General features: G+C 40.1%; 1 protein-coding gene across 4 annotated transcripts; it reads right to left on the bottom strand.

Annotated features, from left to right (window-relative positions):
• Positions 1 to 3,603: 3,603 nt before the first annotated feature.
• LOC123517602 (arylsulfatase B-like) lies at positions 3,604 to 14,930 on the bottom strand. Of its 4 annotated transcripts, none has more exons than XM_045277865.1 (11): positions 14,795 to 14,930; positions 12,549 to 12,675; positions 12,105 to 12,264; positions 11,323 to 11,549; positions 8,917 to 8,974; positions 8,386 to 8,580; positions 5,890 to 6,047; positions 5,664 to 5,799; positions 5,093 to 5,248; positions 4,627 to 4,811; positions 3,604 to 4,400 (listed from the first exon to the last, which is right to left on the bottom strand). In XM_045277865.1, the coding sequence occupies exons 2-11, from the start codon at positions 12,660 to 12,662 to the stop codon at positions 4,065 to 4,067; spliced, it is 1,725 nt and encodes a 574-aa protein (XP_045133800.1). In that variant the 5' UTR covers positions 12,663 to 12,675; positions 14,795 to 14,930; the 3' UTR covers positions 3,604 to 4,064. The 4 variants fall into 4 exon arrangements, with proteins under 4 accessions (XP_045133800.1, XP_045133801.1, XP_045133802.1 ...); XM_045277866.1 differs by lacking the exon at positions 11,323 to 11,549 and adding an exon at positions 10,805 to 11,031; XM_045277867.1 differs by lacking the exon at positions 14,795 to 14,930 and adding an exon at positions 14,634 to 14,739.
• Between the last annotated feature and the right edge of the window lie 9,910 nt (positions 14,931 to 24,840).

Genomic DNA, 24,840 nt, shown 5'->3' with positions numbered 1-24,840 from the left:
CGGCAACAAACCCAAGTTTCCCAGAGGCCGCGAGTCTGCTGGCGGGCCCCCACTTGCTATGGGAATGCAACGGCCAGGTGATGAATCACAAGGGACATGTAATGCTAGGACCCAAAGCTACATGCCAATTCTTTTCATCCCTTCACTCACCTCAGGATAGATACCCTGTGTTCAAGAAAACATTGGCGCTATTCAGGAGCAGGTATTGCCGGCACTTACTCGAGAAATCACTTCTGAGTGCCATGGATGTCAAACAGGGACTGATCACCAGCCAAGGACCAGCGTGAGAAGTTGTGCTGCTGCATCTCAACCATGGAAGCGAGTAGCTGTGAATGTAGTGGGACCTCTCCCTATATATGATGGGAAACAATAAATCGTCATGTTTATTGGTTGTTTTACATGTCATTGCTGTCCCCACGAGCAACCACACAGTGGCCACTGTCTCCCACCTCCTCAGAGTTCCAAAGGAGATTCTGTTGAAATGGGGACCAGTTTACAAATCGTCTGTGGAGTCATCTAAGGGAATTATTTGGATACAAACTAATTCATACTAGCCCACATTATGCACAAGGGGTTGCTGTTTGCAAACAGGTTCATCGCACCATCAGCAATGCTATAAGGGCAAGTCTCACCTGCAATTCCTCTGGTGACCAACCTTGAGCTTTACCTATGATACAACTGACCCTCAATGCAGCAATAAGTGAGGCAACAGGGTACCCACCATGTTTGCTGCTGTTTGGACGCCACCCTTGGTTGCCCGGGGAGGCTCCCACTTTACAAATGCCTTTGCACGACTTTCCTGTAAACACTTCCCAGTATTTGAGGGAGCTGCAATGACTGCTATGTTCTACACAAGAGGAGGTGATCATGAGAATTAGCCCAGATATGGATCATCCTTTCTCTGTTGGCGATGCAGTACTCATGAGGGTCCCACCCCCTACTGCCACCACAAGCTCCTCCCCTGCTGGCAAGGAGTCTTCACTGTCACCAGCTTTCTCTCACTATTCAAGATACAAGGCTGGGGTTAAGCTCAGTGCACATCTCTCATGCCAAATTATTAAACATGCCTGCAAGCAACAGGGTACATTTCAAGTGGAATGTTCCACACTGCATCATGGTGAGGATTGGCAACCCTACATCACTCCTGCCTTCACACACCATAGACCTGACATAGTTGCCACTGAAACCCCAAGTTACCAATCAACAAGATGACCCCATCCAGCACAAAGGGTGAAGGCTCCTCAAAAATTGGGTGATTGGCTGACAGAAGCAGAGCAAAATGAATAACTTATATGACCCCACCAGCAACTCCTAGTAACCTAGACCAGGAAAGGCAGACAGCACTGCACGCCCTCACTCCAACACTTTCCAACTCTCTATGCTGCCTGACCCCAGAGATGGAGGATGCACAGATGGTATATCCTACCCCATCTAATATCATTTGCTTGGGTTACCACAAGTTCTTCTGCTACATGTGAGATGCTGTGGCTCGGAGGGAGCGGCCGTACATCTACATCTTGACCACAAATTCCTATCCGAATCACCTCCTTGGCAAGCAGGTCGCTTCCCTGACTGTTGGCTGTGACTAGGTTTTAGTGCCATCGGAGTGGCGTTCAAGAACACAGTGTGGCAGAAGACAGCCTAATTCAGCAGGATGGGGCAGTGTGAAGCCACAGACAGCACCACAACAGGAAAACAAATGCAGTGGTGTGTCACCCTCGGTGGCCCAAGGAGCATATAAGAAGCGAGAGCGACCAGCTTCAGCTAGACTTGAGCTGGCTTTCTCTCTGGCTACTCCTCTCTCTTCTTTCTCTGGGGAGATGCTACCCCAGTCCCCAGACTTCTCACTCTCTTCTCTCTCTGGAGAGACACTCCCCCAGTCTCCAGACTTTTCTCTCTCTGATGAGACACTTCTCTGGTCCCCAGACTTCTCTCTCTCTTTCCGGTGCGACGACCATAGTCCCCAGAGCCTGCATCCCTCTTCCCCCCAGCGTGATGCAAGATAGTCCTGGACTCCATCCTATTTTTCCTCTGGCATGGCACTAGATAGCCCACAAGTTCTTTGCTGTCTCCTATCAGTTCCTGAGTCATTGACTGAGTCCATCTCCCTACCATCACCCATAACGCCATCACCAGTAGCAGAGAGGAGCTTCAGTCGTGCGCCACACCTCACTGCCTAACATAACAGCATGTGTTGCTCTCCTCCAATCAACTCTGGGATGAGAACCTCCACTGCTACTCCATCATGCTGATGTGGAGCCCAGTGCTGACCAGGGCAAACAAGCCACCCACACCCGGCCAATTGCTCCCCGTCATCACTGGAGCAGACGGCGTCCACACCCGACTACTGACGCCTGGCCATGATGCCAACCCAGAGATAGGCGCCACACCCAGCCAATCGCCACCACCATTCCTGAGGCTGGGATTCTCTTGGGCATTTGCCACCTATCACCAATTAAAATAAAATAAGTTCTAAATAATAAATAAAGGGAAAACACAATTCTAGTGTTTCCTTGGCCCATGTGGGAAGTATGAGTACCATCTGGTCTCTTAACACTGGTCCCTTCCCAAGTGTTATGGGGCTAGTTGGAATGGAATCCTTTTTTACCTTTTATTTATCATTTACAACTTAGCCTATATCAATTGGTGATAGGCAGCAGACACCAAAGAGAATCCCTGCCTCAGAAATAATGGGGAGTAATTGACTGGTGGGGGAGAGGGGGAGCTTGCCAAGCATTGGTGGTGGTGGGCTCTGGGTTGGCATTGTGGCCAGGTGACAGTAGTCAGGTGCAGGCGGGTTGTCTGCTCTGGTGATGGTGGGGAGTGATTGGTCGGGTGTGACTGGTTTGCCTGCTCCAGTTAGCATTGGGCTCCCTGTCAGGGTAATGGAGTAGCAGTGGGGGCTCGGGGTGGCTCTTGTCCCTGAGTTGATTGGAGGAGAGCAACACAGGCAGTTAGGCGGTGAGATGCAGCGCACGGCTGAACCCTGAGTCTCAGTGAAGTTCCTCCCTGTTACTGGCAACGGCGTGATGAGTGATGGTGGGCAGATGGACTCAGCTGATGACTCAGGAACTGAAGGGAAACAGGAAAGAATCTGGAAGCTATCTAGTGCCAAACCAGAGGAAAAATAGGGAGCCCTTAGACATCTTGTGTCACTCTGGGGGAAAGAGAGATGCAGGCTCTGGAGACTACAGGGTGTTGCACCAGAGAAAGAGAGAGAGAGAAGTCTGGCAACTGGGGAAGCATCTCACTAGAGAGGGAGAGAAGGAAGTCTGAAGACTGGGGGGAGTGCTTTGCCAGAGAGAGAAGAGAGTGATAAGTCTAGGGACTAGGGGAGCATCTTGTCAGAGAGAGAGAAGAGAGAAGAGTATCCAGAGAGAGAAAGCCAGCTCAAGTCTAGCTGAAGCTGGCACCTCTCACTCCTTATATACCCTCGGTATATAAAGAGTGACGTGCCGCTGCGTTTGGTTTCCTGCTGTGGCGCTGTCTTCATCTTTACAAAATTATACTACAATTTTACCTTGTTATATGTCCAGCAAAGGTAACCCCTTGATTAGAAGCCTTGCTTCTTGTAGAGTTGTGGTAGAAATTAATAGACTCCTCAAAACTTTAATTTTATATTGTGTGATCTTTAGTCATTCAGAAGCAGATTTACTGAGAGATAGTAGAGGAGGAGGAGAGGGTCTTCATCAGTCACAGGTTGCCAATCAAATCACAAAGAGTAGATAGCAGAGGTCTAAGCATAAATCTGCCTCCAATACATATAATCAGGATCTTAATGTAAAATGGTTGATAATATTACACATTTTATACATTAAAATATTATTAAGGTTTGGAAAAATAATATATCACAGAATAGGCCTAGCAAAGTGGACACCATTCTGGCATGTGCTGACTGCTGAAAAATTGTACTTTCCATAAACTAAAAAAAAGATTAAAAATATAGCTTTGTTTTACCAAAAAAGAATTTCAGCAAAAACTGTAGACTTTATACATAATTCACTATATCACCATGAAATCTAAGCTTAATATTCTAGAAACCAGGAAATACTGTAAACTGAAGACTAATTCCTAAAATCACCATACAAATCATAAAATTCAAAACTGTCACTGAGTTCACTGCTTTGTGTACTAAGTGTGGGTGGAGAGTAATCAAGCCAGTTAGTCCAGGAGTAGCCCCAGTATTTGGGGTTGGCTTTTGAGTCCCAAGGCTTGTTGCGAGGAGGCACCACTGTGGCATTGTACAGTCTCAACTTTGCCCTTAGGATATTCACATGTGAAGGATAGGCTGTGGCTAGGTTATGGTATTCGCAAGGATCACTTGGGATATGGAAGAGACAAGGATACTCCTGGGAGTCACAGGTCAGTGTGGCATTCTCCGGAACAGGATCACAATGTATCTGGAAGCAACATTTAGGATGTAAATGTAAAAAAGTGAAAGAAAAATTCTCTGAAGAATGTTTCAATAAAGCAAAATAAAGACCAAAAAGAATATTATTTTGCAATAGAGGTGTGTGTGTGTGTGTGTGTGTGTGTGTGTGTGTGTGTGTGTGTGTGTGTGTGTGTGTGTGTGTGTGTGTGTGTTGTGTGTGTGTGTGTGAATCTTATTCAATATTCATTACACACCTCAGACTGAAGTCTCAAAGATTTCATATCAGTGAATGCCTCTGGATTGATGGTTTTGATGGCTTTGGCAGCTAAAGAACTTTTCACTTGCTCTAAAATTACATCAAGTTGAGTTTCTGGTGCTGTTTCATTTCTACCACTTGGGCCAAACCAAAAATCCCAGTGATGACCATAGGCCTGAGGATCTGGAAAAAAAAGAAATCATAAAATAGAAATAAATTAATATGCACGTGTAAGAAAATAATAAAAAAAAAGAAAAAAATATGTATAGTAATAATTAATGTACAATAAATAATACATACAATGGAAAAAAAGGAAGCTAATTTAGTCATATTCTGGCTTTGGAACACTGATGATTATCGTTATGGCATTATCTTAGTCACAAAATCAAAAAGCATCTGGATGTCTCTACATTATATTAACTTTGCTCTTCCATTTTTCATACATATAAAGGCAAAATTCTTACTGTAGAGAAGCTTCCAATCTCCAACGCGAATAGCAGCACTGTTTAATCGAGGATCTATGTTCACCAGAAATTCAGTGCGAGGAGAAGGAAGATTTTGAGTCAAGATTTCCCATAAGTCTTGGCCATCTATGGATTCTAGACTGGAAGGATCTCCTCCTGTTGATAAAAAAGTTCATGGATTAGGTGAAGTCATCTCTTCTTAATAGTTTGACATAAATGAACTTTACTTTCTTTTAAAACAAAAATCTACTGACAGCAAATTTGACAAAAGCTTTCAACAGCCAAACATACAGTTCATGATATACTAGAGCTTTGAAAATCTATAGCCAGTACTCATTTTCTCCTTTATTTTCAGAATTCAGCAACCTTTTTAGTAGGATTGTAGGGCTGTCTGACATTCTTATTCTGTATTTCATTACAAAATTGTTTTCTGCATACATTTCAGGGAAACTGTAGGTGCAATATATTACTTGCCTTATGGTACCCTATGATTTGATGCTTTATAGTGATAGCTTGATACTTTCCATATTTTGAGAGGATAAAGGTCTGATGAAAATATTGACAAACTTACCAGCAGCAGAGATGAATGTGGGAAGCCAATCAGTTATGTGGATCATCTGATGTGATACTCTGCCAGGATTGACAATGTAAGGTGACCACAGGAGGCCAGCACCACGTACTCCACCTTCCCATACAGATGCCTTGACCTGCAAATGGAGGAACAGTATGCATCGCACTAGGTATGTAATCCACAGCTACTACTGCAATACAATGGAAACATTGGAAGCTCCACCTACCCCTCTCAATGGCCAGTTTGAGGCAGCATTCTGATTGAAGCCAGCTGCTGGTCCACCATTGTCAGTGGAGAAGAGGATGATAGAGTTATGAAGCATCTGATTAGCCCGCAATGCCTCGACCACTTGACCTACTGACTCATCCAGTTTCCAAATCATTCCTGAAATTATTAGAGTACTGGAGGGTCTGTATGCCAGGTGGGTCTGTGTGCTATGTCCCATGTTAAGTCCCGTAACACATAAAAAGAGAGTGGAAATGATGATAAAGTTAAAATTTTACCACCAGTAACTTTCCACTGTTCTGTGCATGCCAGAGAGAATTAAGCAGTGTGTTTCCGACTATAACTGAGGTATGTTGAGGTCAGCTAATGGTTTCGATAGCACACATGAATATCAGCATTAGTCACTGCCACCTATTTTCATACAAAAGTAGCATAACTTGTGGATTCAGCATTAGTCACTGCCACCTATTTTCATACAAAAGTAGCATAACTTGTCAATGAATCCAATGTTATTATGCCTGGCTGTCAAATGGTTGAGGATAAACATGTCTAGTCTCAACAAATAAGGAATTATGTGGGTAGCACATAAACCCTCCATAAAATGTCCTAGGAGGCTAGCATTACTAGGGTATAGAAAAATTAAGTTGTACTGACCTACAGGGTGACGGCAATGTTGCCATATTTCTCATTACTTCAAGGAAAATGGCATAACAGTTTTCTATTCAACTTAATGTATGATTTCACTACTAAAAAAACAGGAGGAAGGGATACACAAGAGACATGAAGATCTCTGCAGGTAATTATGTCATAATTAAATTAAATACAGTAAAGGTGCTGGTTATGAAAGTGACAATGAGACAGGTAATTTACCTAATATTTACTGTTATGTCCTCTCGAGATACCCAATCTAACATAGTGAGTCGTGAGAAGAAACATAAGATGAGACAGCATTTTATTTCAGTTACTGCCCCAGGCTCAACTTATTTATTGAACATCATTGGATGGAGAGACTTTTTTTCCTTGGTGTAGCTGTACAGCAAACAGTAAGTTGGAAAAGCATCAGTGTGTCCTTCCATTATACCCACTAGATGAAAAGTGACTTGATTTGCACGTACATTCCTGGTGGTGCTAGTTTGCAATTTTTTTTTATTTTATTTTTTTTTACTCCTTAATAGGCAAGAGAAATTACTAACTACTTGATAACAACAATTTTGATAGCTTGTGAATAAAAAAAGAACTTAAGGCATTGTAAGGGAGATACGCCGTGCCGGCTCTTCCTCCCTTCCTAACTACCTTCTATACGCTTCTATACGCCCAGCTGGCTTCGTTATACCCCCCACGCAGGCCCTTGTTAAGTTTTGGATCTCCGGTACCATGAGGCTTCGGTACCACGAGGCTTTGCTACTGGTCTTGGTTCCGCCCTTTCTGAGGCTACGATGGGAGGCGGGTTTTGAAGCCAGAACAGACACCAGCACACCGCCCCTCGGTAAACACCTCGTCTCTCTTCGTGCTGGTTCCTCATCTCACCGGAAGAGCAGCCAGCCTGGGCTCCTGCTGCTTCTCTCCATACCTTCACCTGCTACTGCTGTCGTCTCCCTGCCACACTCCAGCTTCTGGACTTCACCTCCTGGCTTGTTGCTGAGTGGATCTTCACTGGTGTGCCTAACCCCAGTGACTCAGCATGCCGTCTCCTTGCACACGACAGCAGTGGTTCGGTTATTTGTTATTGTCTCTTAGTGTTAATACACTCATTCTGTTTTGTCTTGTTTTCCTTTCCAAAGGGCTAGTCTAACTAATCTTGGCTTAACATCATATATTTTGAGGGCAAGAGAACGTGGCCTCCCGTTTCCCTCACAGGCATCTAGCACGATAACCCAACATTCCCTAGCATGTAAATTCGCCAGTAGGCACACTGAGCCATCCTAACCTTCTTTCACTTCCAGTACTCCATGCAGAAAAACCGAAGAGAAAGAGGATAGCGCGATACCCACCATCATAGCAGATACAATGTTACACTACTGGTGACTCTTTTGTTGTCCTATTCTAGTCTGGAGGTTTCATAGCTGATATTGTCTGCTTAGGGTAGCGCACACTGCCGCCTCTACTCTAATTATTTTTCTTTAAAAACAGCCTGCACATGTTCAGTAGAATTTATGAAAGTGAATAAGAAAGTGGAAGACTTGAAGGAGTAAGATGTTGGAATTTGGTGGATAGAACTGATGTATATATATGATGTTTCTAATTAATTGGAAAAAATCATACTTTTTAATCAACAAACAAAAATCAAATTAGTCTAAAAATATCATGCTCCTCTGAAGTTGTATATTACATATTCAATACGCACATTGTATCTAAAATTCACAAGTTTCATGCCGATTCCTAAATTCTTCTCACCCCGAGTTTTATATGCTTACTACATAAATTTTATGTTGAACATCATTACATATCATGCCAGTTAAATTAGACCTTTAAATATAAATTTTACCAATAAATTTACCTGCAAACTTTCGGCGGTTTTCATTCTTAATGTAAGCAAACTTGGCTACAACATCAGCAGGAGCTTGCAATGGAGCATAAGGATTTCCTGAGTGGACAGCAAGGTGAGCCAAGTACAAGAAAAGAGGTTGAGACTTATTGTGCTCATTGATCACATTCACAGCCTCTTCTGTGAACAGATCTGTAGCATATTTACCTGCAAGGGAAGTTCATATTTTTTTTTATTGAAGCAGTATACCACAGGAAAATTGTGAGCAATGAGATATTCAAGATATTTTGATTTCAAATCAGGGGTAGATCTAGGATTCTAGGCGATCCAGGGCTTAGCCCCAAGGGTGCAGACGCCAATTTTTACTTTATTATTATTATTATTTATAGACTACTCTTTTCCTCATATCCTAGATCAGATTCGGAGCTCTTGGGAAAACATTCGGGTCTTGAGCCCAAGTAGCCGCCCCCTAGATCCACCCATATTTCACATTATATGTTGAAGGGTCAGAATACAAAAAACTGTATACGTAGATTGACTCACCATATGCATCAGAAGCAACATCCATGTTTCTTCTCATATCATATCCCCAAAAGCCAGGCTGAAAAATCACACATGAATTAACCTATACAAAGTAATATTTTTTATCTATAACATTTTAATTTATAACATCTTTTTATTTATCTAATTGTTTTTTGCACTACATCTCATTTAATTTACAGTCAGGAAATCACACATCAGATTTATGAACTTCATTTGAATGAGTTAAATCACTGGAAAATACGATGAAAGAAAAGCACCGAAATATTAGGGAACACCTAGACTAACACAGCTTGATAAATCAAACACAACATGGATTTACGAAGGGGAAGTCATGTCTTACAAACTTGTTGAGCTTTTATAGTAGGGTTTATGAGGCGGCAGATAAAGGTGATAATTATGATATTCTATACTTAGATTTCAGTAAAGCCTTTGACAAGGTACCTCACCAGAGGCTCTTAAAAAAGGTTAAAGCACTCGGTATAGAAGGTAAAATATTAGGCTGGATTAAAGCGTGGTTAGACAACAGGCGACAAAGGGTAGCAATTGATGGATCTAATTCCGAGTGGGGAGAAGTAGTTAGTGGGGTGCCACAGGGTTCAGTTTTAGGGCAATTATTATTTCCAATATATATTAACGACTTGGATAGTGGAATCAATAGTGATATCAGTAAATTTGCAGACGACATAAAGATAGGCAGATTAATAAGGTCCGATTCGGATGCCAAGGCTTTGCAGGCTGACTTCAATAGGATGAAAGAATGGACAGATAGATGGCTAATGCAGTTCAACATTAACAAGTGCAGGGTACTGAGCATAGTAAGGATAATCCAAGCAATAGGTACACGATAGATAACGTGGTACTAGGAAGTTCCAAAGTATGAGAAAGATTTAGGAGTCATAGTTAGCTCCGATCTCGGTACAAGGAAGCAATGTATTGAGGCCAGAAATAAGGCGAATAGAGTATTAGATTTAATTTTTAGAAGTGTTTAAAGCAAGAGTCCTGAAGTAATACTAAAATTATACTTGGCACTGGTCAGGCCAAATCTTGACTATGCGGTGCAATTCTGGTCCCCACATTACAGGAAGGACATAGCTCTATTGGAGTCAGTGCAAAGGAGGATGACTAAAAAGATACAGAGAATAAGGGATATTCCCTATGAAGAGAGACTGAAAAAACTTAATTTGCATTCCTTAGAGAGACATAGGTTAAGAGGAGACCTGATAGAAGTATTTAAGTGGTATAAGGGTTTTAACAGAGGGGACATGAATGTAGTTCTTAGGATCAGTAGTGGGGACAGAACCAAAAATAATGGGTTTAAACTTGAAAAATTCAGGTTTAGGAAAGAAATGGGAAGAAACTGGTTTTCAAACAGAGTGGTTGATGAGTGGAACAGACTCAGTGGTCATGTAGTCAGAGCTGAGTCAATAGGGAGCTTTATAAGAATGTTAGATAAATTCATGGATGGGGAAGATAGATGGAATTAGGTAGCTTAAGCACACTGGGACTGCCTCTTATAGGCCTGGCGGCCTCTTGCAGCTTCCCTCTTTTCTTATGTTCTTAAATACAACAGGGTTTGTCTAATGAAATATAGTAAAACCATGCTAAGTCAGGTACTGTTAAAAAAGGGAAATGATAGAGTTGAAACATGAAAGGAAAATCAGAGCATGCAAGCACAACCATCATCTTAAAAAACCTTTTGGGAACAGGAATTGAATATGTACCTAGATAAAACAGACTAATATATACATATACATACATTAGACAGAAGCAGATAGATAAAACAAATACCACAATCAGATCAGTCTCCAACATAATCAGCCACCTATTTAGGTGTCATTCTACATACAGATGAATAAATATTGAAATGTGAATTCAAGGTCAAACCTACATGTTCAAAGGATGTATGGTCGTTATAGTCTATCCGTCCACTCCAGTATCCAAAATGGCTACTGAATCCTCTGAAACCTGGAGTATAATCTTGTTTGAAGAAACCTAAATGCCATTTGCCCACATGGTGGTTCACATAACCAAGGGACTTCAAGTGTTCAGGGAGGAGAGTTTCACTCAGACTAAGACCATAAGGCTGAGCTCCACCTATGGTATAGTGATACATACCTGGCACAAAAGAAAATAATGATGAAAATTCAAATAAGAAAATATGCTTTGTTTTTTCTTATAGAACTGACAGATACATAAACAAGACAATAGCAATAAAAATGCTCACAAGACACAAAAGTCTTGAAATCTTACACAAGTTGATGTAATGTAAGTGGATAAGACTACATGAATGCACACACACAGGCTTTTAAAGTGATCCCAGTACCTCAATCCAAGCAGGGAAGTAAAACATATTACTCACACACAAAAGCATAATTATAAATACACAAGCTTGCAAATGAGCCCTACCCCTTCCTGAGACATGTGGTCATAGTAATCTTCATGTCCAGTCCAGTACCCAAAATGTGACATGAATCCCCGATGTGTTGGGGTGAGCTCCTTAACAGCCATCCCCAGGTGCCACTTGCCCACCACATGAGTGGCAAACCCCAGCTTTTGTAGATATTGTGGCAGAAGTTGCACCCCAAGAGGTATCCCATATGGCTGAGGCCCATATATAACATCATGACTTAGCCCTACAAAAAATACATCTATTAGTCATGCAAGGATATAGGTACATACTTTAAAAACTATATCACATTATCATCTTTCCTATCTTAAGGATATCTAAAAGTTAGAAACTCTGTGAAATATGGTCTGACTATATCTAAGGCATGTGTGGAACAATGAGTTGCAGAGATGTAGCACATTAGGAACAATGCACAACTGAGATTTAGACACAAAAAGACCAAGGTAAACAAATGGCACTGGGGCATGGCTGTGAAACCCTAATACTATTTCAGAAATACTAAAAAATATTTGTAATTTGAGATTCTGAAACATATGTACCTATGTGTATGCATGTATGATCCAGTATGAACAAGGGTATACTGATGTAAAACTAAACAGGAATACCAATAATATGGTAGTAACAAGTAGCACATGAAACACCTGAGTACAAAATTTAATTGAATCCTGTTTAGTGAGTGCTATTTTTCTTCACAACAAATTCTAAGAGATCTACTGAATCAACAAATAAATATTTTTCATAATTTCTAATGAATACTAATCTCTCTGATCAGTTTTCTTACCTGTGTGTATTGGATGCTTCCCAGTGAGCAGAGCACTTCTTGAAGGTGTACAGATGGGCTGAACATAGTAATTATTCAGGATAAGTCCAGAATAAGCTAAGGCATCAATGTTTGGCGTGGGGATTTGAGTTGAGCCATGGTATCCAACATCATTGAAGCCCTGTAAATATTGCTAAACTATAGTTGTTCCACCTACTACTACTAGTTTTCTATGAACCTCAAATAATATGAAGGAAATACAGAAATTTCAACCACTGAGAGGTAAGAGGTTCAGTTATGGTGAAAAGTATAATAACTTTACTGACTGACAGTAATAAGATCTAAGAAAATTACATAGACAACATTCATTATGGTTCCAACATCTAAGGTGTTGTCCAATTAATTATTTTCAGTTTTGATAATAATATAATCAAATAAGGTTTATTATGGAATCCAGTAGCCTACAAGATCATCGGCCACAATGATGACAATATTAGGCTGCTGGCGCTGTGCTATCACGTGTGTGTCCAACACCAGCAGGACCACAGTGAGGCAGCAAAGAAACGCACACCTCATCATGGTGATGGAGCACCTGTCCAAAAGAGACAGTTAGAGTCAATGTAAGTCAAATGGATGATGCTTCACACTATTCAAATTACGGAAAGCTATAAAATGTATGGATAATATGGAGTTCACCTTAGCCTTTTCTCCTGAGGTAACACTTACATGTCAAACAGAATTAATCAACCTCTGGAAACCTGTTAAAGCAATAAGTAAAAACAGGCAAAAGGTTGGTAAAGTGTTAAGAAGAAACTGCTGCTTTTGTTGTGATGGCCATATTTTTTTTATCTTGATCTTGTTGTGTATATCCTTACCTATGCAATGTTTCTTGTTTAGTTAGGCTTAGTTAGGTAACAATGCTAGCCGGAAGATCTGTATTACTGTATTCTTACACCAACAGCAACATGGCTTTTGTTACTTTTCTCATCTTATAGACCTGTTTATTCAAAGTAATTTGAACCCATACACAATTATTTATAACGATCAAACTTTTTTATTTTTTTCTAATTTACCACTTTTTGGGGAAAGCGAGTGACACTCATCTATGTGATGGACTGCTGAAAAGTGAGGAAAGCCGTTACATGCATTTACCTAGTTGTAGTTTTACAGGGCCTGGGCTTTATGCTTGTGTGGCCCCGTCTCCATATCTACACTTATCCAATTTTTCTTTAAAACTATGCACACTCGTTGCTGACACCACTTCTTCACTCAAACTGTTCCAAGTCTCAACACATCTTTATGGAAACTATATTTTTTAACATCTCTCAGACATCTTCCCTTCCTCAGTTTTTTACTATGCGATCTTGTGCTTTGAATGTCATATTCTTCTCTCAGGATCAGTTTCTCATTATCCACTTGATCCATTCCGTTAATCAATTTATAAACTTGTATCAGATCCCCTCTCTCCCTTCTCAGTTTAAGGGTTGGTAGATCCATAGTGTTTGTTTGTGTGTGTATATTGTCACATTATTTGTGCACATGTGAAATTGATGACAGTGATTGGTTCTTTTGTTTGAGCATGTAATCACTGACCAATAAAAATAATAGTACATAAAAAATCTAGCCAATCAGTGCAGTTTCTGGAGAGAAGTGACTATTCAAAATTTTGAATCAATCTATGGAAGATGTCTGAACGGGCAGCATGTTGCCTTGATTATGTCCATTGTATCATCAGATTTTACAAAGAGAAATAAGTTAATGATTTTACATTAATTCATTAACCCTGCTAGTAAGGTTAAACTAGTCTGCTTTGAAAAAATCAGTTTAATTGTATTAGATAAAGTTAATTTTGTTCTGAAGAAGACATATCAGTGGTGCATGTCACCTCAACTAGGTTACGTTAGGTTAGTTTAGTTTACTTTAGGATAGCTAGGTTAGGTTAAGTTAGTTTTCAATGAATAAGTTAAAATAGGATGGCATTGCCAGCAGTGAGCAGCAGTGGCTAAGATTTGTAAGGGAAGGAGGGAGGGGATGATAAAAAAAGAATACTGATATGCAATGGAGATGAGTGCAGATTCATTCAAAACAGGCAAAAATCTACCAGAAGAAATGAGCTGTTGGTGTAAATGTATAACCATACCGAAAGATCAAGCTTAAGAAGATGCCCGCCATCACAAGACCAGTAGGGATGATATTCTGCAATCTTAATTTAGTCTGATTTGTATTAACCTTGGGAAGAAAGGCTAATGCTATCTCCATATTCCCAAAATGTTCTGCTATAAAATCTTTAACAATTCACTTTATTTTAGCTCAATTTATTCTTTGAATTAATCAATTCTTATTCATTACTAGTATTTACCTGCCATACACTCTAGAATTAAACTTTCCTGGCTTCATATTGCAATTTCAAAATAAGTAAAAGAAAAAAAAAGTTCCAACTATATAATTCCAAAATTCATCATCTCGCCATTTACCGTAGATCACTTCCATCTCCGGTTTCAGCGGTCATAGTAATAGATACCTAGTAACACAGTAAATGTTTAAACATACCCCACTTTGATTACCGTAATTGAACCACAGCGAATTGTAGGCTCAACAGGTAATTCACACACATTGCGTTATGTGTGGATTGCCTGAGGGCCTAGAGTCGCCACTGACAAATTACAAACATGCCAGTATGACATAATACTGGAATGTATTATTTCATTTACCTTACAGAAATAATACTAGCTGACACTGTATCTTGATGCTACAAGTGACTCAGGATTACTCTAGGACCTTTGTACCGGTGACACCTGTGTGTGTGTGTGTGTGTGTTACATTTTAGATTTGGAACGGCACTTGATCTTGATCGGAATCTAGATCAGGGTTTCAAACGGGTTTGCGAACCTATAAAGGTTCATAAGATTTCTTGGGGTACTTAGATGGCTGATCTAATATCATTCTTTGTGGTATCATTGTATGTTGAATTAGTGACAGTCACTACCTAAATTAAAATATCATTTGCAGTACCATTGCATATTGAATTAGTGTCAGTCACTAAATTATGTAACATTCTGTTCGTTGTTAGATTGCTGGGGGTTCGGATCATGAAGGTTGAGTAACAGAAGGCATGACGTCACAAAAGTGAAGTCAACGCACTATTGCTGGTCCGCTGCTGCTCCTAACCCAAAACATTACAAGCAGCTCATTGAAAATACATGAGAACGCCAGTGTTACGCTTCTTATTTTCTGTCTTATATCCATGTTTCAAGGCTGCCTACCATATATGTGACCTTAAAAACTCGTAATAGTCGTGGTATACTGTGGCAAGAAGATTTAGACAGTAAATGCAAATGCAAATGAGAAAATACAGTGTTTTCCAGCTTTGGTGGACTTGGGTGAGAGGTGGGAAGCTGGCTTTGGAGCAAACGTATGGCTGAACAAGGTCATATACACATGCAAATATACATGTGCACGTAATTGTAAACATGTACGTATACATGTACATATAAATGAAGGATAAATAAATTGTGTATCAGGTGAAAGTTGCCCTGAAGGTTGATTTTTCTTGGTATAGCAATTAGTTAACATGTCAAATACTCTCTCTCTCTCTCTCTCTCTCTCTTCACAAGACCTCAGGGGGACACACACACACACACACACACATCTCTCAGACATCTTCCCTTCCTCAGTTTTTTACTATGCGATCTTGTGCTTTGAATGTCATATTCTTCTCTCAGGATCAGTTTCTCATTATCCACTTGATCCATTTCGTTAATCAATTCATAAACGTGTAGCCCCTGTTCACTTAGCAGTGAGTAGGTACGGGATGTAAATCGAGGAGCTGTGACATTGTTGTCCCGGTGTGTGGTGTGTGCCTGGTCTCAGGTCTATCCGAAGATCGGAAATAATGAGCTCTGAGCTCGTTCCGTAGGGTAACGTCTGGCTGTCTCGTCAGAGACTGCAGCAGATCAAACAGTGAAACACACATACTACGTAGTGTAGTGATTAGCACGCTCGACTCACAATCGAGAGGGCTGGGTTCGAGTCCCGGAAAGCGGCGAGGTAAATGGGCAAGCCTCTTAATGCGTGGCCCCTGTTCACCTAGCAGTAAATAGGTACGGGATGCAACTCGAGGGGTTGTGGCCTCTCTTTCCCGGTGTGTGTTGTGTGTGATGTGGTCTCAGTCCTACCCGAAGATCGGTCTATGAACTCTGAGGTCGCTGCGTAATGGGAAAGACTGGCTGGGTGACCAGCAGACGACCGAAGTTAATTACACACACACACACACACACACTCGGTAAAGCCCAGAAAGAAAAAGAGAAGCTAAAAGATCTAGTTAACAAAGAAGAAGAAAAAGTACAAGACGTGATTAAAAAAGAAGTACAAGCATGGAGAATCCAAGATAAGAAAGACAAGGAATCATTTCAAGAAGTATTTCAAGAACAGTTAAAAGAAAGAGATGAAAATATGACAAGCAAAATGATAGGAGTCCTCAAGAAAAAAGAAAATTTAGTAAGAGAAATTGCGGGAAAAAAGAAGAGTGTAATTATTTTTGGACTGAAAGAAAAAAATGTTAAATATAGACCAAGAAGGGAAAAAGACGAAATGAAATCAGTAAAAGACCTACTAAAACATCTGAATGACGAGGATAGACAGAACTTAGAAGAGGAAGTAGAAGAAATCCATAGAATGGGACCATATCAAGAAGGAACAGTGAGACCAATTAAGATATTACTAAAATCACAAGCAGCAGCAGAAGAAGTACTATATAGAAAAACAAAACTCAGAGAAACAGAAGGTTGCAAAGATATATATATATAAAGAAAAATAGAAACGAGGAGGAAAGGAAGAGACACAATGAACTGGTGGCAGAATAACTAAAAATGATAAGAACAAGAGATTAAAAATGATGTATACAAACATAGATGGGATTTTATCTAGTAAATTAGAATTAAGAGATTACATAAAGAAAGAAGAACCAGATATTGTATGCCTGGTGGAAACAAAGTTAAATGAGGCAATAAAAATAGACATAGATAAAAGGTATAATATATGGAGGAGAGACAGAGTGGGTAAAGGAGGAGGAGGAGTCATGATGATGTTAAGGAAGGAGATAGTGGTAAATCAAGTGGAGTTTGGGGAAGGAAAATCAGAAATACTGTATGTTAAGATGCATATTAACAAAAGGAGTTAACAATCATTGGAACATATGTGCCACCAAAAACAAACTCATGGACTAACCAAGAATATAGAGACATGATAGATGACACAATAAGGAGTCTTACAAGAATCATTAAGGAAAGGAGAAAAGTGATATTGGTAGGAGATTTCAACTGTAAGGAGGTAGACTGGGAAAATTATGAAAGTGGTATGGGGGAAGATGCCTGGGAGATAGATTCCTGAACCTAATGATAGATAATTTGATGGTCCAAAGAGTAAAGGAAAACACAAGATTCAGAGGAAACGATGAGCCGGCAAGATTAGACCTAGTTTTTACAAGGGATATACCAATTAACGATGATATAAGATACAAGTGCCCATTGGGAAAGAGTGACCATGTAATATTAGAAATGGATATAGAAGAAGGAAAGGAAGATAGAGATGAATCATACAAAGGAGACCGATTAAATTACAGAAAGGCTGATATTGAGAATCTCAAGAACTATTTTAAAACGTAAACTGGGAGGAGATGGAAAACTCATTAACGGTTCAAGAGAAATATAACTTATTTTTGGAAATATACAAAACTGGGGTCAGGAATATGTTCCGAAATATAGACCTAAAGAAGAAGGAAAGAAAGATTGGTTTAATGCAAGATGTGCTAGGGCAAAGGAGAAACGAGATGGAGCATGGAAAAGGTGGAGAAGAAACAGAAATCCAGAAAATAAGGAAAACTTCAAAACAGCAAGAAATGAATATGCTAAGGTGAGAAAGGAAGAAGAAAAGAACTATGAAAAGGACATTGTCGAAAAATGTAAGGAACAACCAAAATTGTTCTACAGATTCATAAATGGAAAAATAAGACAAAAAGAAACAATAGAAAGGTTAAAAGGAGAAAACGGAATGGTGGAAGACCCAAAAGTATGGCAGAACTGTTAAATAGTAAATTTCATGAGGTCTTTACTAAGGAATCCAAATTTGAAAGACCACAGGGTAATAGAGAGATTAAAGTAACCAAGCTTGAAATAAAAAAGTTGATGACGGAATTGGATGAGGAAAAGGCAATGGGACCGGATGAAGTCTCAGGCAGAATACTGAAAGAATGTAGGGAAGAACTAGCAAGTCCAATATACAACATCATAAAATGCTCAATAGAAAATGGAACAGTGCCAGTGGAGTGGAAAAGAGCTGAGGTGGTTCCCATATATAAGAGCGGAAGGAAGGAAGAACCTTTAAATTACAGACCGGTATCACTAACTAGTGTAATATGCAAGATGTGTGAAAAAGTAATAAAGAAGCAATGGATTGAGTTTCTTGAAGACAACAAAATATTATCAAATAGCCAATTTGGTTTTAGAAAAGGTCGGTCATGTGTGACAAATTTATTGAGTTTCTACTCTAGAATAGTTGATAAAGTACAAGAGAGAGAGGATGGGTTGACTGTATTTATTTAGATCTAAAAAAGGCTTTTGATAAAGTGCCACATGAAAGATTACTATGGAAGTTAGAGGAGAAGGGTGGCTTAAAAGGAAGCACATTGAGATGGATGAAGAATTACTTAAGGGGGAGAGAAATAAGGACGATAGTTAAAGATATGAAGTCCAAGTGGAGAACAGTAGACAGCGGAGTGCCACAGGGGTCAGTATTGGCACCAATACTTTTCTCGTATATATAAATGACATGCCAGAGGGAGTGAACAGCTACATAAATCTGTTTGCGGACGATGCGAAACTGTGCAGAGTCATTAAACAAAAAGAGGATTGTGAAATACTACAGGAAGACTTAAACAAGATCTGGAAATGGAGCAAAAAATGGGAGATGGAATTCAATGTGGACAAAAGCCATGTCATGGAAATGGGAAAAAGTGAAAGACGACCAGTGGGAATCTATAAGATGGGAGATGGAGTAGAACTAGAAAAAGTAAAAAAGGAAAAGGACTTGGGAGTGACAATGGAAGAAAATAATCAACCGGTAAGCCATATTGATAGAATTTTCAGAGAGACGTATAATTTGCTAAGGAATATTGGAGTAGCATTTCACTATATGGACAAGGAAATGATGAAGAAATTGATAAGTACTAAAATAAGACCTAGATTGGAATATGCAGGAGTTGTGTGGACTCCCCATAAAAGAAACACATAAGAAAATTAGAGACTACAAAAATGGCTACAAGAATGGTTCCAGAATTTAAAGGGATGGCATATGAGGAGAGACTAAAGGCAAGATCTTCCTGAGGTATGGAGTTGTAGGAGTGCGAGGATCATGATACAGGTTTATAAATTGATTAACGGATTGGATGAAGTGGATAATGAGAAACTGATCCTGAGAGAAGAATATGACTTTAGAAGCACAAGATCGCATAGTAAGAAACTAAGGAAGGGACGATGTCTGAGAGATGTTGAAAAATTTAGTTTCCCGCAAAGACGTGTTGAGACTTGGAACAGTTTGAGTGAGGAAGTGGTGTCAGCAAAGAGTGTGCATAGTTTTAAAGAAAAATTGGATAAGTGTAGATATGGAGACGGGGCCACACGAGCATAAAGCCCAGGCCCTGTAAAACCGCAACTAGGTAAATGCAACTAGGTAAATACACACACACACACAGTGAGAGACATTAATTCTCTCTCTCTCTCTCTCTCTCTCTCTCTCTCTCTCTCTCTCTCTCTCTCTCTCTCTCTCTCTCTCTTTATAGCTTCTATTTATAATGAAGTGTGATTTCATGTCACTGCATGCATTGGAAAATCATCAATCACTGAAATTTTACTTCACTATTTGATCCTTGTCACGCAATAAATGAGAAAAAGCAATCTTTTTGCCATCATTTCTCCCGGAAACGTCCTGCTATATTTCTTTCAATATTGTGGTTATTTCGCATTAACACCGTTAATAATAGGTCTACATGACATATTTAGGAAACTTTAATGTGGTTTACATACGTTAAATAGCTACAATATTAAAAGAAATACAGTAGGCCGTTTCCGAGATAAATTATTGGCAAAAAGATTGCTTTTTCTCGTTTTATGCATGACAAGGAACAAATAGTGAAGTAAAATTTCCGTGATTGATGCTTTTCCAACGCACAGTGACATGAAATCACACATCATTCTAAATAAAAGTTAGAGAGAGAGAGAGAGAGAGAGAGAGAGAGAGAGAGAGAGAGAGAGAGAGAGAGAGAGAGAGAATATTATTTAATGTATATCTCTCAGAGAGAGAGAGAGAGAGAGAGAGAGAGAGAGAGAGAGAGAGAATATGGTAACGAATAAGGCAGTTTCTCAACCTATTTACCCTTGCGTAACCCTTCAAATACATCACATGTCTAAAGGAACCCCTGCGCAAAAATAAATGTATATACCATATATTTCTCATTTAATGTGACGTCAAATCCGCTGGGTGGAGGAGCTGCGAAGGGGTAAACGGGAATCGAGGTGAGCGCGCGTGACGGTTTCTCGGGGACAGTGTCGAAAAGTCAACCTTCAGGCCAAGTTTCACCTGATTTACAGTTTATTTATCCTTCATTTAAATACACATGTGTATGTACAAGTTTACATCTACATGTACATGTATATTTACATGCGTAAATGACATTTGTTAATTCAGTCATATGTTTGCCACAAAGATAGCTTCCCACCTCTCTCCTAAGTCCACCAAAGCTGGAAAACACTGTATTATCTCATTTGTATGTACTCGTATATGATTTACCGTCTAAATCTTCGTGCCACGGTATACCACGACTATTGCGTACGTGTCTATTAAGGTCACATATTATATGATAGGCAGCTTCGAAACATGGACATAGACGGAAAATAAGGAGCGTGTCCATATATTTTCAATGGGCGGTCGGCAATATTTTTGGTGTATGGGCAGCAGCGGACCAATAGCTCGCGGGCTTCACTTTTGTGACGTCATGTTATTCAATCTCCTGGGCATAAGCTCCGCCCACTGGCTGAAATTAACTTTTTAAGTACAGTGGGATAGGCGCTTTGCAGTCTTCCTCAATCTAACCTCCTTGGTTAGGATAGATGGTATTATAATTCAGTGGGTTTTTAACGAGAAAGAGTTGAAAACGCCTGACATAGATGCTACAGCGTGGCTCAGGATCGCTCCAGAGCCAAAGCCTTTGGATCGGCAACTCCTTCCGAAAAAAAAAAAAAAAAAAAAAAAAAAAACACGAAAAAAGAAGAAGAAAAAAAAAATAAAAAAAATAGGAGCAGTATCCTGTTCATTAATTATCCCTATATCTAGCACGCCGCATTTTCTCCAGAAATTCTTTCACAACTTATCGTCCTTTCACTCATTTCTGTATACTCAAGCCTATATTATTTGTGCACGTGTGAAATGAATGACAGTGATTGGTTCTTTTGTTTGAGCATGTAATATAGCTCCTTCATCCCTATTCTGCCTTATTTCAGTCAGAATCTCTTACATCATCTCCCTCTTGTTTCTCTTACTCCAGCACCACATGCTCCACCGACTCATCTCTTCCACGTCACTGGCACATTTTGCTGCAGGACTATCTATAGTTTCTTTCACATCCATACTAGAGATGTATAGGATGTCAAATTTCAGATATCCGCGGATGCGGATGTACAGTATATGCGGATGTCATCTTGCGGATGCAAATGTGAATGCGGATATCAGCCTCTGCTAAAATGCGGATACAAATGCGGATGCGGATATCAAAATATGACATCCTCGCGGATGCGGATGCGGATGTTTTTACGTCAAACGCTCTGACCAAGAGGACAAAAACAAAAAGCCTGCTTCAGTGTCAGACCATGCAGACAGCAGGAGAAGTAACAAATAAAAACAAGGTGGGAGAACCAAAATACTGCCAAATGAGTTCGAATGATGTCTTGACAGTTGATACTTCTCTCTTTGAAAGTATTTAATTCATCCATTTAATTCAACTATGACTAATATTTGTGCTATGCATCTATCCAGTTCCTTTGCCTTAGGGTTAGAAGCATCTCATGATTTTTCACTGAAAATACTCAGCAACATTCCTTTGCTTAGCATCTGTCTTTGCTTTTTGCAAAGGTGTTTTTCCTAAATTTATTTTTCTTCCAACTACTTTCTCTCTTTTGCCATTAACTCTTTAAATTGTTCCTTATGCATTGATTTCAAGTGGTTTTTCAAAGATGTAGTTCCACTTCCCTTTGGTGAATAATCTTTCTTGCACAACAGACACTGTGCTAGGTCACTTGACTTATATGTATTCTCATGAAATATTTCCACACTTCACTGCTATGTGACGCCATTTTTCAGCTGCTAAAACGTTGTTATGTCACCGCTACAACCCGCCTGGAACCCTCACCGTGTCAGTGTTGATATTCACTCTCTGCATCAGCCCAAGAGGGACTGGCTCCCTCATGTGCTGCAAGACATGTTCATGACTAAATTGTCCAAGTACCCACACGTTCAGGCTATTCATGTTTATTGTGATGGGTCAGTCAATGGCAGCAGGTCTGGATGTGGGCTGTTCATCCGTGACTACATCTTTACAGTCTCTACACTGACACTGAGGCTTTCAGGCGGCTCCCTGCACCCATGTCTTCCACTAGAGCAGAACTGTATGTTGTACTGGAGGCGCTCCACATTGTGGCGCCTTTCCATAAGAATGTATATTTCTTTATTGACAGTCAGGCTGCATTGTATGCCCTTCATCCACCTCCCCATTGGATTGTGATCTAGTTAATAAGTGTCTTGATCTCATCCACGCCCTAGAAGGTGCCGGTGCCACGGTCCATTTCATCTGGATACCCTCTCATGTAGGTATCCCACTAAATGAAAAAACAGACCGCCTTGCTCAGTGTGCCCTACAAGATGACACGGTGGACCCTGGCACTGAGTACACTCTGGGTTATGTTAAGAGTAGCATTAAGGACTTTGTACAAAGTAGCATTAGTGATCAGTTGGAGCTTTGTTGCCAAAGGGGCAGTAGCACTAGTCTTCACTATGCACCTGTCTCCCAGAGCTGTGCTTACACCTGCAGGAGACACAATGTATCACATGACAGGTTGGCAATGAGGCTCAGATTAGGCTACAAATACTTTTGGGAAGTCAGTGCTTCTCCTGGTGTGTGCTGTGTGGTGCACCAAGGGGACACACTCTGCGTCACTATATCATGGAATGTCCTCACATTCCTAAATTTAGGGCACAAGGTCAGCATGACTTATACAGACTCATTGACCATCTCCTAGACTCTGTCACCCTCAGGGATATACTCAGGGAATATCCTTAGTTTGCCCCTAGACTGTAGGATGTTTAGGCAATAAGGTGTGCAATATTTATTTATTGAAATACTTGTATTCTTGTTGTGTATACTGTCCAGTGTTAGATTTTTGATACTTTAACTTTGTCTTTGCCCAGGGGGTGGGTAGCAAGGCCCATCCTCCTCCTTTGTTGTAATTATTTATTAAGGCATCAGGAGTTGGGGTGAAGGTGACAAGCAAGGGTGATAAGCCTCCTCTCCATCTCTCTCTTCACCTCACACACACACACACACACACACACACACACACAGTGACTCACTCATCTGTCGTTACGAAGTTTCTAACATTCCACCATTCACAGTTTGCTATTTATTTACATAATTTACTATGTATTTGTACTTCATAGTCACTATGTAAAATTCGCTCATTACTCCTGTCCTTCCGCTAAATTCTAGACACATTACATTGTGTAAGTTTGAAAGGAAATGAATACGTGATATTATTTGCTTTAGTTTTACAAGATAATTAATTTATTAGACACACATCAATAAATTTACTCCACATTTCTAAGCTCTGTCTGAACTCTATAAGTCTGTGAGCACTGGGCAGTACTCTGCGAGTCTATGACTGCGTGTCCATATAATATACTCTATAATCTATAGGTTGTGCAATGAATAGAACACATCCGCATCCACACATCCTCTGTAGAGTGCGGAGGCGGACGCGGATGTTCAGATTAACACAACTACGAATGCGGATGCGGATGCGGATGTGAAAAATATGTGGATGTTCCGCGGATCTGGATGCGGATGCGGATATCCGATACATCTCTAATCCATACACTGTGCCCTAGCTCGGAAGAGAAGATCACTACCCAGGCTGCCACCATACCATCTCTCATACATCGGGGCTTCTTTTTCCTCTGAATACTACTACTTCGTTCAATCTCATTCTTCCATACATTCAGTCCCACCTACTTCACTTCTCTGTCTATCTCACTCTTCCATTTCCTTACATCCCATTCAGTTCCCACTCTGCTTCCTCTTGTTACGATCCATTCAGACTAATTTTGATTCCTCCCATCCCATTCTCATTCCTCCACTGGTTCACCAAGCTTATCTTTTCATCCCTTGTCTTTTCTCATTCATTCGGACTCACCCATATCCCTAAGTACTTATATTCTTAGGCCTGTTTCAATTAATTCTCTCCTATTCTCTATACTGCATTACTTTCATCCTCTGATCTATTCACTATCATTATCTTACTTTTCTCGATCACTACTAAACCTAACGCCAAAGTCTCTACCATATCCATCCACAACATCCAACAAACTTTATAATTCATCTGCTGATTCACTCAAGACCACTATATCATCTGCATAAAGAAGCGCACATATCTTATTT

This window comes from Portunus trituberculatus, chromosome 42, assembly GCF_017591435.1.
Source record: "Portunus trituberculatus isolate SZX2019 chromosome 42, ASM1759143v1, whole genome shotgun sequence".
Taxonomy (NCBI): domain Eukaryota; kingdom Metazoa; phylum Arthropoda; class Malacostraca; order Decapoda; family Portunidae; genus Portunus; species Portunus trituberculatus.
This window is presented reverse-complemented; position numbering and strand designations above follow the sequence as displayed.

Bases quoted from the DNA above. Each gene is read 5' to 3' on its own strand.
- LOC123517602 (XM_045277865.1), bottom strand. From the start codon at position 12,662: ATGATGAGGTGTGCGTTTCTTTGCTGCCTCACTGTGGTCCTGCTGGTG. The intron at 11,550-12,104 runs GTAAGAAAACTG...TATTTTTTGTAG, and splicing joins GAAGCATCCAATACACACAG to GGCTAAGTCATGATGTTATA. The intron at 4,812-5,092 runs GTAAGAATTTTG...TTTTTTTTCCAG, and splicing joins AGATTGGAAGCTTCTCTACA to ATCCTCAGGCCTATGGTCAT.